This window comes from Scyliorhinus canicula, chromosome 14 (genome assembly GCF_902713615.1).
Source record: "Scyliorhinus canicula chromosome 14, sScyCan1.1, whole genome shotgun sequence".
NCBI classification, from domain to species: Eukaryota; Metazoa; Chordata; class Chondrichthyes; order Carcharhiniformes; family Scyliorhinidae; genus Scyliorhinus; species Scyliorhinus canicula.
In genome coordinates, this window is record NC_052159.1 from 88,790,321 (window position 1) to 88,806,035 (window position 15,715).

The 15,715-nt window shown below is 47.3% G+C and overlaps 1 protein-coding gene across 2 annotated transcripts in view; it reads right to left on the bottom strand.

The window, feature by feature from the left end:
• Nucleotides 1–15,715, bottom strand: part of chordc1a (cysteine and histidine-rich domain (CHORD) containing 1a) — a 67,514-nt gene that overhangs the window by 19,450 nt on the left and 32,349 nt on the right. For both annotated transcript variants that reach the window (XM_038818284.1, XM_038818283.1), the window contains exons 4-7: nt 15,206–15,354; nt 9,286–9,389; nt 8,863–8,921; nt 385–455 (exon numbers count right to left, since the gene is read on the bottom strand). In XM_038818284.1, coding sequence (XP_038674212.1) covers nt 385–455; nt 8,863–8,921; nt 9,286–9,389; nt 15,206–15,354 — 383 coding nt within the window. The remainder of the gene's footprint in view (nt 1–384; nt 456–8,862; nt 8,922–9,285; nt 9,390–15,205; nt 15,355–15,715) is intronic.

Genomic DNA, 15,715 nt, shown 5'->3' on the forward strand with positions numbered 1-15,715 from the left:
AAAGAAAATGGAAAAACAAAATACCAATGCTAACATTTACCTGGGTGAGCCAGAAAGAGTTTAAGAGATGACGGGAAGCATTTCTGGAGATACTGCACCCACTGAGAGCTGTGCTCCAGGATGTACAGGCACCCAATGGTCTTGCACATTAGAGTTAGCACGGTAGGTTGAAACCACCGCATCATGACCCCAAATCTTTAAAATTCTGGGCTTCCAATGAGGTTCCTGCTATGGAACAGCATAAGACTTGCACTCCCCTAGCAAATCAGGTACAAAGCCTCTACCACTGATTTTCTACTGCCATAATCAGGCAGGTGACACGAGATGAATTACAGCCCTACTGTATTATTGATGTGGTACACAGCAAAGAGAAACCATACATACCCTTCGTGGAAAATGGGCACTCCAGAGTGATAAACACATACCTCTTCATTGCTGCCTGCATCTAGAAAAGTCTTCAGGGAGTGAACAAGAGCAAAACGTAAAGAACATAAATCAGAAAAAAATCTTGGATTGAGCTAGCAAAAAAATATACTGGTTTGTGCTTTGACCATTAGAAATTTAAATTCTCCATTAACAGTGACTAAATAGCAAATTAACACAATACACTACATCAAATATGTTTTCATGTGGCAATTTGCTATTCTGGAATTATCCATAAAAACTATGCAGTCTATAGAACCATAGCATTCCTACAGTGTATAAGAGGCCATTCAACCCATTGAGCGGGCATGACCTTCTGAAAGAGCACCCTACCTAGGCCCACTCCCCTGCCCTATCCCCATAACCCAGCCTAACCTGCACATCTTTGACTGTGGGAGGAAACTGGAGCAACCGGAAGAAACCTGCACAGACAAAGGGAGAAAGTGCAAAGTCCACACAGACAGTCCACAAAGGCCAAAATTGAACCAGGGTCCCTGGCGCTGTGAGGCAGCAGTGCTAACAACTGTGCCACCCCTGTAAATCAAGTTCCCTTTACCTTCGTAAAGGCCTATTGTTAATTCATCTATTTCTTAATAATGACTACACTATAACAGATTTTAAATAAAAATATTTGACAACTTCTGAATAAATGATGGCACAATATCATTAAAATTACAATGTGGAAGATGGGTGAAAGTCACCGAAGATCATTTTTTCCCCCTTCATCAACGAGGGGGGAAACATTCCATTCTCCCCCCCACTGTAGCAGCCATATGAAAAACATACTTTCCTCTGGTTCAACTACAAAATCTTAAGCAATGGAGAATCATGCTTTCACATGGCCTTCTTTCAATCTTCAGAAGTGGTAGAGCAGGCATTGCTTAAAGTGTGAACCAAATGTATTAAATATAGAAGTGAATAATTTAAGTGATATACAAATTAATTTACTGGAATGTCTTGTCGCACTCAAGTAAACAAAACAATGAAAGGCTGGCAGCTCTTCAGAAATAATTTACTGTACAAGGCTTTAAAACAGACTGTTATGATCGTGAACCAGATTCCAAAGTTTGGGTACCACCGGATTCGGGACCAGTAACGCTTTGTTCAAAATAGACAAAGGTTGATACTCAATAAACTTGCTAAGAAAATAAAGCCACAAGATTCCATAGGTTTAATCAACAAATGCACTTTTATTATACAAAGTCAGAAAGATAAAACAATCTACAATATCTATATTGCATTCTAACATTCAGAGTTAATGTGAATTAACAAGCAAACAGCACTCTAATGCACCACAATTCACAATAGCAAATGCAACCAAGACAGATTTTCTCAACAACCCACCCAGTCATCATAAAAGAGTCAACCAATCTCGTTGAAACTCTTTCCTCATGAAGAACACCAAAACCATTCATTGTTGAAGATCATGCCTACAGTCACTCCCAACTCTCAATGCCTCAACAACTGCACATCCATTGAGATTCAGTTCCCCTGGATGTCAAGAGTCTGCATTCCAGCCTCCATTTAGTTGCTCAATTTTCATTAATAGCTGGCTGGTTTCACTACTCCTCAATTTCACCAAGGTCCATCTCCCCAGCTACACAAAGTTATAAACAGCTGAGGGTCTCTTCTGAACCCTAAACCTTCCCAACACAAAGCCAGTAACGTCTGCTATCTTCTTTTGCATCCCAGGATTTCTCGAGAGTCATAACTACAGGGAGCTACCACACAGCTCCTGGGACAGAGCTAGCAAAACCAATACTTTTGTTATCTGCAGCCTGCTAACAGCAGCAACGTTTCCGTTTTGTCTTTTCCCCTGATGAACACTCCCCCAACGAACACCCAGATAAATTGAATCCTAGAACTTTCTTAAGCTTCACCCATCTTCATGACATGGTAACCATCCAGGTCTACAGAATACTTTTTAATTTTTTAAAAAATAAACATTTTATTGATGTATTTTTGGTATTGTAACAACAACAACACAATAAACAATGTACATGAAACTATAAACATAGTGCAAAAGCCGTCTCCCTCCCTTACAGGTCCCACCTTTATTAACCCCCTACTCTATGCTAAACTAACACCCCCTCCTCCTTCTGCTGACGATTAATTTTCTGCGAAGATGTCAACGAACGGTTGCCACCTCCGGGCAATCCCCAACAGTGACCCTCTCAAGGTGAACTTGATTTTCTCCAAACAGAGAAAGCTAGCCATGTCCGACAGCCAGGTCTCCGACTTCGGGGCTTTGAATCCCTCCAAGCTAATAGTATTTGTCTCCGGGCTACCAGGGAAGCAAAGGCCAGAACGTCTGCCTCTCTGACCTGGATTCTCGGGTCTTCCGACACCCCTTAATTCGCCACCTCTGGACTCGGCGCCACCCTTGTTTTTAATACCATGGACATGACATCTGCCAAAATCCCCCAAGCTTCGGACATGCACAGAACATGTGGACATGGTTCGCTGGTCCTCCCGGACATTTTGCACACCTGTCTTCCACCCCAAAGAATCTGCTCATCCGGGCCACTGTTAAGTGAGCCCGGTGAACAACGTTAAATTGTACCAGGCTGAGCTGGCAAATGTTGCGGACACGTTGACTCTACTCAACGCGTCCGCCCACAGACCATCCTCTATCTCTCCTCCCAGCTCCTCCTCCCACTTGTGCTTCAGCTCCTGTCTGCGGCTCCTCTGACCCCATAAGTTCCTTGTAAATGTACTCAACGCTTTCTTCTCCTACCCACCCTCCGGAAACTACCCTGTCCTGAAGCCCCCTTCGCGGTAGGAGCAGGAAGGTTGACACCTGTTTACGTAGGAAGTCCCACACCTGCAGATACCTGAATTTGTTTCCCCATGCCAACCCAAACTTCCCCTCCAGTGCCCTCATACTCGGAAAGCTCCCCTCTATAAACATATCCCCCATTCTCACAATCCCTGCTCTCCACCACATCCGGAACCCCCCATCCATACTTCCCGGGGCAAACCGATGATTACAAATTGGGGACCAGACCGGTGCTCCCTCGTCTCCTCCATTGCCCCCAGACTCTCAGGGTCACCACACCACGGGGCTGGTGGAGTACCATGCCGGCGGGAATGGCAGAGGCGCAGTTACCAACGTCCCCAAACTGGTGCCCTTGCATGAAGCCGCCGCCATATGCTCCCATGTCGAACCCTCCCCTACCACCCACTTCCTGATCATGGCTACATTCGCTGCCCAGTAATAGTTGCTAAAATTTGGCAATGCCAGCCCGCCCTCTCCCCGACTCCGCTCAAGCATTACCTTCCTTACCCGCAGGGTTTTGCCCGCCCAAACAAAGCCAGTGATCACTTTGTTGACCCGTTTAAAAAAGGACCGCGGAATAAAGATGGGGGGACATTGAAACACGAACAGGAATCTTGGGAGGACCGTCATCTTCATCTTCTGCACCCTCCCAGCTAATGACAACGGGAGCGCGCACCATCTACCAAAATTCTTCCTTCATTTGGTCTACTAGCCAGGCCAGATTTAATTTATGCAGCCGGTCCCATTCCCGCGCCACTTGAATGCCTAGGTACCGAAAGCTTCCCCCTGCTAATCTAAACGGCAGCTCCCCCAATCGCCTCTCCTGTCCCTTCGCCTGGACCGCAAACATCTCACTTTTCCCTATATTTAGCTTATACCCCGAAAATCGGCCAAATTCCCCTAGAATCCTCATGATTTCTTCTATACCCTCTATTGGGTCCGATACATACAGAAGCAGGTCACCTTCATAGAGCAAGACTCTGTGCTCCACACACCCCCGGACCAGCCCCTCGAGGCTCTCAAGAGCAATTGCCAACGGCTCTATAGCTAGCATGAACAAGTGGGGAGACGGGGCATCCCTGTCTCGTCCCCGGTGCAGTCTAAAATAGTCCAATGTGGTCCTATTCGTCCGTACACTTGCCACAGGAGCCTGATACAGCAACCCGACCCAGTCAATAAAGCCCAGCCCAAGGGGCAGCAGGGTAGCATGGTGGTTAGCATAAATGCTTCACAGCTCCAGGGTCCCAGGTTCGATTCCCGGCTGGGTCACTGTCTGTGTGGAGTCTGCACGTCCTCCCCCTGTGTGCGTGGGTTTCCTCCGGGTGCTCCGGTTTCCTCCCACAGTCCAAAGATGTGCGGGTTAGGCGGATTGGCCATGCTAAATTGCCCGTAGTGTCCTAATAAAAGTAAGGTTAAGGGGGGAGTTGTTGGGTTACGGGTATAGGGTGGATACGTGGGTTTGAGTAGGGTGATCATGGCTCGGCACAACATTGAGGGCCGAAGGGCCTGTTCTGTGCTGTACTGTTCTATGTTCTAAGTCTGAACCGTCCCAGTACCTCCCACAGATAATCCCATTCTACCCTATCAAAAGCCTTTTATGCATCCATTGCGATCACTACCCCCACCTCCCAACCTTCCTGGGGCATCATGATCATATTTAACAACCTTCTTACATTGGCCACCAACTGCCTACCCGTAACAAACCCTGTCTGGTCCTCCCCAATAACGCAACCCTCAATCCTTTTTGGTCAGCTTGGCGTCCACATTCAACAGGGATATTGGCTGTAGGGCCCACACAGCTCTGGGTTCTTGTCCCGCTTCAAAATCAGCAAAATCGTGGCCTGTGACTCGGTGGGGGCAGCACCCCTCTTTCCCTTGCCTCATTGAACATCCTCAACAACACCGGCCCCAATATCCCAGAGAACTTTTTATAGAACTCCACTGGGTACCCATACGGCCCCGGGGCTTTACCCGCTTGCATGGCCTTCAGACTCTCCACTATCTCTTCCAACCCGATCGGGGCCCGCAGCCCTTCTACCAGCTCTCTGTCCACCTTTGGGAAATTCAGCCCCCCAAGAAGTGCCTCATCCCCTCCGGCCCCGCAGGGGGTTCCAATCTACACAGCCTACTGTAGAAATCCCTAAACGCCTTATTCTTCCCTGCTGAATCTCCAACCAGGTTCCCATCTCCATCATTTACTTTCCCTATCTCCCAGGCTGCCTCCCTCTTTCTAAGCTGCTGTCCAAGCATTCTGCTGGCCTTCTCTCCATACTTATAAATCGACCCCCCCCCCTCGCCTTTCTCAGCTCCTCCACCGCCCTCCCTGTGGTTAACAAGCCGAACTCCGCCCGCAGTCTCTGCCATTCCCTTAAAAGCCCTGCCTCTGGGGTCTCTGCATACCTCCTATCGATCTGTAGTATCTCCTTTACTAGTCGGTCCGTCTCTGCCCTGCCCACCGTCTCCCTATGGGCCCGTATCGAGATCAGCTCCCCTCTGACCACCGCCCCAGTGCTTCCCAGACCATTGCTGCTGAAATTTCCCGTGTCGTTGACCAGCAGGTAGTTCTGAATAGATTTCCTCAGCCGCTCGCACACCACTTTGTCAGCCTCCAGTGCGGGCGCTGGTTACTAACCTGCAGGTCAACCCAGTGCAGAGCATGGTCTGAGATTTTGATCGCCGAGTACCCAGTGTCCACCACCCCTGCCAGTAAGGCCCTGCTCAAAATGAAGAAATCGATCTGGGAGTATACTTTATGCATGTGTGAGTAGAAGGAGAACTCCTTCACCCTCAGCTGCCCAAATCTCCATGGATCCACCCCCCCCCCCACCTGCTCCATGAACCCTTTTAGTTCCTTTGCCATTGCTGGCACTCTGCCTGTTTTCAAGCTTGACCGGTCCAAGCCAGGGTCAATAACTGTTGAACTCCCCTTCCATGACCAACCTGTGCGAGTCCAGGTCCGGTATCTTCCCCAGCATCCTCTTTATAAACTCCACATCATCCCAATTTGGCGCATACACATTTACTAATACCACCTGCACCCTTCCAGTTTTCCACTGACCATAATGTACTGACCGCCCACATCCGAAACTATTCTACCCGCCTCAAACACCATCCGCTTATTGATCAGGATCGCGACCCCACGAGTCTTTGAATCCAGCCCCGAATAAAAGACCTGACTGACCCAGCCTTTCCTCAATCTAATCTTGTCAGTTACTCTAAGGTGCGTATCCTGCAACATTGCCACGTCCGCCTTCAGTCCCCGAAGATGCGCGAACACACGTGCCCTCTTGACCGGCCCATTTAACCCTTGAACATTCCAGGTGATCAGCTTCATTGCCCCCCCCCAACTTCACCGATCAGCCACCCCCTTTTTTGGGCCCGCCTCCAGCCCATGCTCCACACCTCCAGGCAGCCTCCACCCCCAACCTCCTCCCTGTCCCTTGGCCCAAGTCCTTCCCTCGTCAGCAGAAAAATCTCTCTCCCCTCCCCCCCCAGTAACAACACTCCATAACCCAACCCCTTTGATAAAGTGAACATATGCACCTCCCCCACTGCACTTCCGTGAGCTAGCCCGCCTAGCTAGCTTGGTGGCCCCCACCCCTGGCAGTCTCCCACCTATTGTTCCCTCCTCCCCCCCCGGGTGCCTGACAGTCTCCCACCTATTGTTCCCTCCTCCTCCTCCCCCCCCCCCCCCGGCTCATACAAACATACTCCATCATCAAACAATCCCACACAATTGCCCGATAGAAAAATACCAAAATCTAACAAGCACACCACCATCCCCCAACAGTGCAAATGAAAACCGTACCTCACTGATCCCAAATCAATACAGAAGGCATTACAAACAGGTTCCGCAAAACGAAAAACAAGAAACTTTTTTTAAAAAATGAACAGAGAAACAAGGAAAAAAAAAATGAACGTTGGAGCAAATTTCAAAAGTTTCCAGTCCACCACCAGTCCTTTCTTTTTCACAAAGTCCAGCGCATCCTCAGGCAACTTGAATTAAAAGTGCTGTTCCTCGTACGTGACCCAGAGACGGGCCGCATACAACAGTCCGAACTTCACCTTTTTCTTAAAAATGATTGATCTAATCTGGTTGAAGCCTGCCCTTCTCCTGGCCACCTCGACAGTCAAGTCTTGGTAGACCCGCAGGATACTATTGTCCCACTTACAGCTCCGTGTCTGTTTGGCCCACTGTAGAATGCGCTCCTTATCCAAGTACCTGTGGTATCTCACCACCATTGCCCTCGGTGGGTCTCCCATTTGCGGCTTCCTCGCGAGTGCTCTGTGAGCCCTTTCCACCTCCAAGGTTCGGGAGAATGCCCCACCCCCCAGAAGCTTCTCAAACATATCTGCGATGTATGCCCCAGCGTCCGCTCCTTCGGACCCCTCCGGGAGCCCAATGATTCTCAAGTTCTGCCGGCAGGACAAATTCTCTAGTTCTCCACCTTCTCCAGGAGCTTCTTCTGCTGGTCTCTCAGCATCCCCACCGCCAACTCCACCGCAGTTTGATGTTCCTCCTGCTCAGCCAGCGCCTTCTCCACCTTCTGGATCGCCCGATCTTGGGCGTCCAATCTAAGCTCCAGCCGCTCAATCGACTCTATCGGGTCCAAGCAGTCCCGTTTCTGCTTAGCAAAGCCTTCCTGAATAACTTGATTGGGTCCAAGCAGTCCAGTTTCTGCTTAGCAAAGCCTTCCTGAATAACTTGTATCAGCTGCTCCGTTGACCACTGGGTCGACAAACCAGAGGTCCGGTCCTCCGCCATGCTGTCTCCCGCTGCAGCTTCACTTCAGCCCAAGCCTTCTCTTTCTGTTTCTGCCTTTACGAGCACTTCTAGTCCTATCTCCACGCACCGATGTGGGAATTCAGTGCACAATTGCCAGTCTTCCGTTTTACAGTTCAAGTCTGGTAGAAAAATCGGGGGAAAAGGTCCAAAAGTCCAACCCGAGCTGGAGCCACCAAATGTGTGACTTACTCCTTCATAGCCGCCACCGGAAGCCTCCTGAAACTTTTAATTTAATTGGAACTTTAACTCCCTAAACAAAACAGCTCTCTGGGCTGTATTTCTTTGAAAGTAGTGTTGATAATCCATCTCCAATTCTCCAGCTAAGTATGCCACCTGCTGTTTTATGATCTTACCTTTCTAGCTGTTAACCCCTTAAGAATAATATTCAAGCTGCTTTTATTGCATTATCCCATATTCTACAACTTAACTAGAATCTTCCCAGAACTAAAAATTAAATCAAAATCTTACCATGATCTATGAAGTAGGTATTTATTGCAATATACAATCTTGCTGTCAGTGTCAAACATTTCTAAACTCGAGTTTCTATTAGAAGACTTGAATGTCCATCTCAAGGGGTCATTAAATTATTTTCTTTCAGAAAACCCAGTTAAAAAAGTCTCCTTAAGATAGCTGATCTCTCAGATTCAAAAGATGACCGTCATAAATTTCTGATAAGTTTCTCCCACCAAAGCTGACACTGCAGCAAGTCAATTTTGTTTTGTCCAGGTCCTGTCTTCACTTAAGATCATGTTTCCTAATCAATTCCATTTCTCTGCTTCCCAAAATTTGCTAATTGGCTGCCACTCAGCAAGACTATTAAAAATGAGGGCAATACATTTGATAGCAGCGTTCAGCTCCACTCGAATTTGCTTACCTTGTTACAACCTGTATTTTTACATGCAGTTCCAACTTTTACTTCATCACCATCCTCTTCTATAAAAGATAGAATTTTGTTTTAGTATGCAACTATTCAATATTGAGAAAGTGGGAGGGAGGAAAATTACATTTTAGTAATTCACCATGAACATTTCAATGCTATAATTTTCATTATGCAGCTAATCCTTGCCTTTGATGTCAACAGAAAACACTGATTTCTATATAAGAACTTGCTTTTACACCAATTATTGTTACCAATAGTCATTTTAATGCAACAATTAATAAAAATAAATTTGGAATTAAGAACATACATCAGCGACAATTGTGATTTAATAATTTCTACCTATTTTTATTGCAAATTCAAGTGCAAAGAACAGCATAAAACTATATACTGCAGCTTGTAATGTCCAAAATTATTTACCTTTATTTGTAGGTCCATTGTCAGCATTTAACTTGAGTTTTTCTAGTGCTTGCTTCAATGACGAAGAAACCTTTTGCTCCAACCTTACCAAAGGGGCATCAGGGCTATGAGGAACAAAAAATGCTTTTATAGTTGTTGCCTGAGCATATTCAGTTCCAAAAAAATGTAAACTGAATCCTGTTTACTTGCCCTCAGTGTTCTTTTTAGTAAGAACCTATAGCTTCCCCAAGTTCATTGACGTAATAGCCCATCAAGTAGTAACAGGTTTATCGTACAGCTTCAAAAACCAGGCAAAAATGATCCTGCTAGTGATGACCACAGATGATGTTATTTACTGAACAAGCCAAATTACACGGGAAAACTTGTCTTACTGATCATAATCTTTTTGTATTTTGAAAACAAGAGAAAGAAACTACTGATGTCAGTTGCTTACAGTTCCTGTATCACTTTTGGTATTTAAAAAAAATTAAGATTTATTAACAAGAAACAAACTTAAGCACACAAGATTAAAGTTATGCCATTAAAATAGTCTTACAAAAGATCCCCGAAAAACTCAGTAGTGAGAACACAGAAGTATACACGCTCCTCGCAACACCACCTTAAAGGTTTCTAACAATCCAGTATTACTCATGCTGTCACTGTAGTAAATGCATGCTACATAATTTCTCAAACAGTCTTCTACCCTTGCTGTGGAAATCCAAGAAAATTCAGAAGTAAGACTGCTTTCGGAAACCAAAATTATTTTCTGATATCTGGATAGCTGTTTCAGATGTTACTGAAACTCAGCACAAAGCTGTTCCCAGGATATCTTCTTCACACAGCCAACATAACTAAGCTCAGCATCTTTCTATAAATATCTTTTTTCCCTTTCATCTTTGATTTAATTACCATCAGAAACTCAAGTCAGCTTTTCCAAAAATAGTCATGCGAGTGTCCCTTTAAGAAAGGTTTGGTCTTACCACATAACTTGTAGCATGGCTTCAGTTATGTCATTTTTGAGTGGAGCTGGGCTGTGGCTTCAATTATGTCATTTTTGGGTGGAGCTGGGCTGTGGCTATCAGGTGAGAGGGGGTTTAGCGTTTGGGTTTCAGTTTTGATTTGTTGCTTTGGACTGCTTTAGAAGAGCAGTGTTTCTCTGTTTTCATTTAAAATCTGTTCAGGGAACTGAAAGCACATTGGGTGTGGCAAACCGCTGTGGTAACTTTAAAGATAGAGTTGCTAACTCTCCGGAAGGAGTTTTGAATCTGCTGGCTGGAACGGGATCAGAATTTCAGGGAAAGGACCAGTCCCATTCAAGTGAGGTTACAGTGTGCTGGGCCACACCCTTTAAAGGAGTTTTGGTTTATTGGATTTTGTACTGAATTGGAACAGCTACTAAGGGATTCACTAAGAGTTATTTACATAGATTACTGTAGCTGTTGTGTTTTATGTTTGTAATTGATAACAAATTCTTACTGTGTTTTATATATGTTAACTACATTCTTATAATACACTTTGTTTCAATAAAAGCGCCTAGGAAGACTGATGAACCACACCTGAAGTGAAGGTTCTTGTGCTGATCCTAGACAAATGCAACATAAAAGGTTATAGGTCAGGTGAACTTCATAATGCACTTTTGGAGTTTCTAAGACGTGGACTTCATTAAAAGAGTGCTGGGGAAGATCCCGGACTTGGATTCTCACAGGCTAATAATGGGAGGGGACTTTAACATGGTCCTTGACCCGACTTTGGATCGGTCGTGCCCCAGAACGGGTAGACTCTCAGCAATGGCAAGGGAGCTGAAAGGGTTTATGGAGCAAATGGGGGCAGTGGACCCCTGGAGAGAGGGGCAGCCAACAGGAAGGGGCTACTCGTTTTACTCGCACGTCCACAAAGTATATTCCAGGATAGATTTCTTTGTGCTAAGCAGGGACTGTATGGGGGAGGTAAAGAACACGGAATACTCAGCAATTTCAGACCATGCCCCGCATTGGGTGGACCTGCAGTTCGGGGGAGCGGGTTATCAACGCCCGCAATGGAGGCTAGATGTGGGACTGCTGTCGGAGGAGGGGATCTGCGAGAGGCTTCGGAAATGTATAAAAAATTACCTGCAGGTGAATGACACTGGGGAGGTCTCAGCGGCGACCGTGTGGGAGGCGCTAAAGGCAGTAGTGCGGGGGGAGCTGATTTCAATTGGGGCCCATAGAGCCAAGGCAGACCGGGCAGAGATGGATAGATTGGTCAGGGAAATGGGCCGGATAGATGAAGAGCACGCGGAGTCCCCGGGGGAGGTTTTACTCAGGGAGAGGCAGAGGCTACAGGCGGAACTGGGGGCACTATCCACGAGCAGGGCCGTGGAACAGCTTAGGAAGGCGAGGGGAGTGGTGTACGAGAATGGGGAAAAGGCTAGCAGACTGTTAGCGCAGCAACTTAGGAGGAGGGAGGCGGCCAGGGAAATAGGTAGAGTGAGGGACGAGGGGGGGCACAAAGTGGAGGATCCGGCAGAATTAAATAGGGTATTCCGGGACTTCTATTGTAAGCTGTATACTTCGGAGCCGCCAGAAGAACCGGAGGGGATGAAAAGGTTTCTGGATGGGTTAACATTCCCAACAGTTGGGGGGGGGGGGGGGGGGGGGGGGCGAGTGGAAGAGCTGGGGGCCCCGATTAGAGTAGAGGAGGTATTGGGGGGCCTAAAGGCCATGCAGTCGGGGAAGTCCCCGGGGCCGGATGGATACCCAGTAGAGTTTTATAGGAAGTTCTCGGAGCTGGTGGGCCCGGTCTTGGCGAGGGTTTTCAATGAGGCAAGGGACAGAGGGACCCTGCCGCCGACGATGTCACAAGCCACCATATCTCTGATATTAAAGCGGGGTAAAGACCCGGAGGTGTGCGGGTCCTACAGGCCAATCTCCCTGGTTAATGTAGATGCCAAGCTCCTGGCAAAGGTACTGGCGGGTAGAATGGAGGACTGTGTACCGGAGGTGATTGGGGAGGATCAAACGGGGTTCGTGAAAGGTAGGCAGCTGGCGGCCAATCTGAGGAGATTGCTCAATGTGATAATGATGCCCCCGGCGGGTAGAGAGGTGGAGGTAGTGGTGGCTATGGACGCCGAGAAGGCCTTTGACCGGGTGGAGTGGGAATATCTATGGGAGGTGCTCGGACGGTTTGGGTTCGGGGAGGGATTGGTGGATTGGATCAAATTATTATATCAGGCCCCGAGGGCCAGCGTCAGGACCAACAGAGAAGTGTCGGAGTACTTTAGGTTGTACCGAGGGACCAGGCAGGGCTGCCCGCTCTTCCCCCTGCTGTTTGCGCTGGCCATAGAGCGCTGGCGATTGCGCTGAGAGCCGCAGAGGGTTGGAAGGGGATGGTGAGGGGCGGGGTTGAACACAGGGTTTCTCTTTATGCAGACGACCTGCTCCTGTACGTGTCGGACCCAGTGGCCGGGATGGGAACTATACTGGGAATGCTGAGGGAGTTCGGCCAGTTCTCAGGATACAAATTAAATACGGTCAAGAGTGAAATGTTTGTGGTACAGGCAAGGGGCCAGGAGAACAGATTGAGAGGGCTACCGTTTAGGTTAGTTGAGGAAAATTTCCGGTATTTGGGAATCCAGGTGGCACGAGACTGGGGCAGGCTGCATAAGTTAAATTTGGCCAGGGTGGTGGAGCAAATGAAGGGAGAGTTTCGGAGATGGGATGCACGCCCGCTGTCGCTGGCAGGGAGGGTGCAGACTGTAAAGATGACAATCCTCCCTCGATTTTTGTTTATTTTTCAGTGCCTCCCGATCTTTATCCCACAGTCCTTCTTCAAAAGAGTTAACGGGCTGATCATGAGCTTTGTCTGGGCGGGAAAGTCTCCGCGGGTGAAGAAGGCGATGTTGGAGAGGAACCGCAGCGAGGGAGGGCTGGCGTTGCCGAGTCTGGTCAATTATTACTGGGCGGCCAACATCGCTATGATAAGGAAGTGGATGGTGGGTACGGGGTCTATTTGGGAGCGGGTGGAGGCGGCTTCGTGCAGGGGCTCCAGTTTGGAAGCCCTGGTCACGGCTCCTCTACCGCTGCCGCCGGCCAAGTACACCACCAGCCCGGTAGTGGTGGCGACCCTGCGGATATGGGGCCAGTGGAGGAGGCATGTGGGGGAGATGGGGGCGTCTGTCTGGGCGCCAATCTGCGACAACCATCGGTTTGCCCCCGGCAGTATGGATGGGGGGTTCCGAGTATGGCGGCGAGCAGGGGCGGGAAGGGTGGGTGATATGTTCCTGGAAGGGAGCTTCGCGAGTTTGAGGAGCTTGGAGGAGAAATTTGGGTTGGTAAGGGGAAATGATTTTAGATACCTACAGTTGCGGGACTTTGTTCGTAGACAGGTCCCATCTTTCCCGCGCCTCCCGCCAATGGGGATCCTAGACAGAATAGTCTCTGGGAGGGACGAAGGGGAGGGTAGAGTCTCGGGTATTTATAAGGTGCTCATGAGGGAGGAAGGGTCCCAGACAGAGGAACTGAAACTTAAATGGGAGGAGGAGCTAGGCGGAGAAATGGAGGATGGGCTGTGGGCAGAGGCCCTGAGTAGGGTAAACTCGACCGCGACATGTGCTAGGCTCGGGCTGATCCAATTTAAGGTCGTTCACCGGGCCCATATGACGGTGGCTCGGATGAGCAAATTTTTCGGGATAGAGGACAAATGCGCTAGGTGCGCGGGAGGACCAGCGAACCGTGTGCACATGTTTTGGGCATGCCCTGAGCTGAGGGGGTACTGGGAGGGATTTGCGGGGGTCATGTCCCAGGTGCTGAAAACAAGGGTGGTGATGAGTCCAGGGGTGGCAATTTTTGGGGTTTTGGAAGACCCGGGCGTCCAGGGGGAGAAAGCGGCCGATGTGCTGGCCTTTGCTTCCCTGATAGCCCGGCGACGAATATTATTGGCGTGGAGGGACTCAAAGCCCCCGAAGACTGAGTGGTGGCTTGCGGACATGTCAAGTTTCCTGGGGATGGAAAAAATTAAGTTCGCCTTGAGGGGATCTGTGCAGGGGTTCACCCGGAGGTGGCAACCATTTATTGACTTCTTTGCGGGAGAGTGAGCGTCAGCAGGGGGGTGGGGGGGGGTGTAGAGTAGAGTAGGAGGGAAAATATGGCGGGTAGTACCGGTGGGAGGGGAGCGGGCTTGTGCAATATGTTACGGTGGAAGTATTGAAAGTACGTGGATGTTTGCACATTTTTGCCTTTTTTGCTTCCTTTCTGATGATGTCTGTAACTGTTTATAAAGCCAAAAACTACCTCAATAAAATTGTTTATTAAAAAAAAGATATAACTCCAGCTCCTATCCCAACACAAGTAAATGCAGTACAACTAATATTACAGTGAACAAATTTCCTGATTAATATTACATTAATAAAGCTACTTAAAGATTTGCTCCAGCGTCACAACATTAAGATTTTAACAAGGCTTAATATTTGGAGAACATTTTACTACAAAACTGAAACAAATAAAATGAGAAGGCCGTCAGATAACCTTGTCAGGTAAAAATAAGACAACTTTGTATTGAGTCATTAATCAAATTAGTTTAGCTGTTGTTTATAAAAATCTGTCAATACAGTATTTTATTTTGATTTGAAGACATCAGGAATACAAGTTGGTATTCCATACCATTTCTAATACATATTCCAACAGAAGGGTTCACCCTACAGCTCACTATACAAGAAATTTGGTACAAGTTTCAAATTGTGGGAAGCATGAACTTGCCTGTGGAGCTGATATTTGTACAAAACATGAAAAATAATTTTGCGAAGGAGCACAAACTTAACTGTACAAGTAAATATAACCCAATTACGAGAAGGTCCATAATGATTTGATATTCAATCATTATCTTGGTGAAAGGAATATCCTTCCCAAACTAAAACAGATGAAGTAGGATTGTGTTTCTCATTAATTTCCACTTTAGAAAGATTTACCTTGGTCTTATAATGGATTCAACTGGTTTTCGGCTCGGCATAACATTTTCATTATTTCTTGATTTTATTCCTGGTTCTGATGAGGTCTTCACTTCGGATTTAACAAGCACAGGAGGCTTTTCATTGCAGTGCTTTCCTTTTGTACAACCCTAAAAAAAAGTATAAACACATTCTGGCTTTCAAGCATAACAAAATCATTTAGTTTGCTTCAAAACATTAACTCAGAGTTTGCAGTCAAATGGGATGGTGCGGACCTTGAAGAAAGCTGGCTGTAAAGATTAAGCTTATTTTATGGATTTTCCATATTTTTATGCCAATTTCAACCTGGCTCCATTTACAGGGGATCTCTGGCATCCTAGACAGGCAAGTCAAACAGGCTGAGCAGCTAATCATACACATTCCCAGCAAGTATCAAGTGAGGAAGTAAAAGCACTGATCATCATTCATGTTTTAAATAAATTTGGGACAATACATGGAATCAAAGTAGAAGCTTAAATATCAAACTAAAAG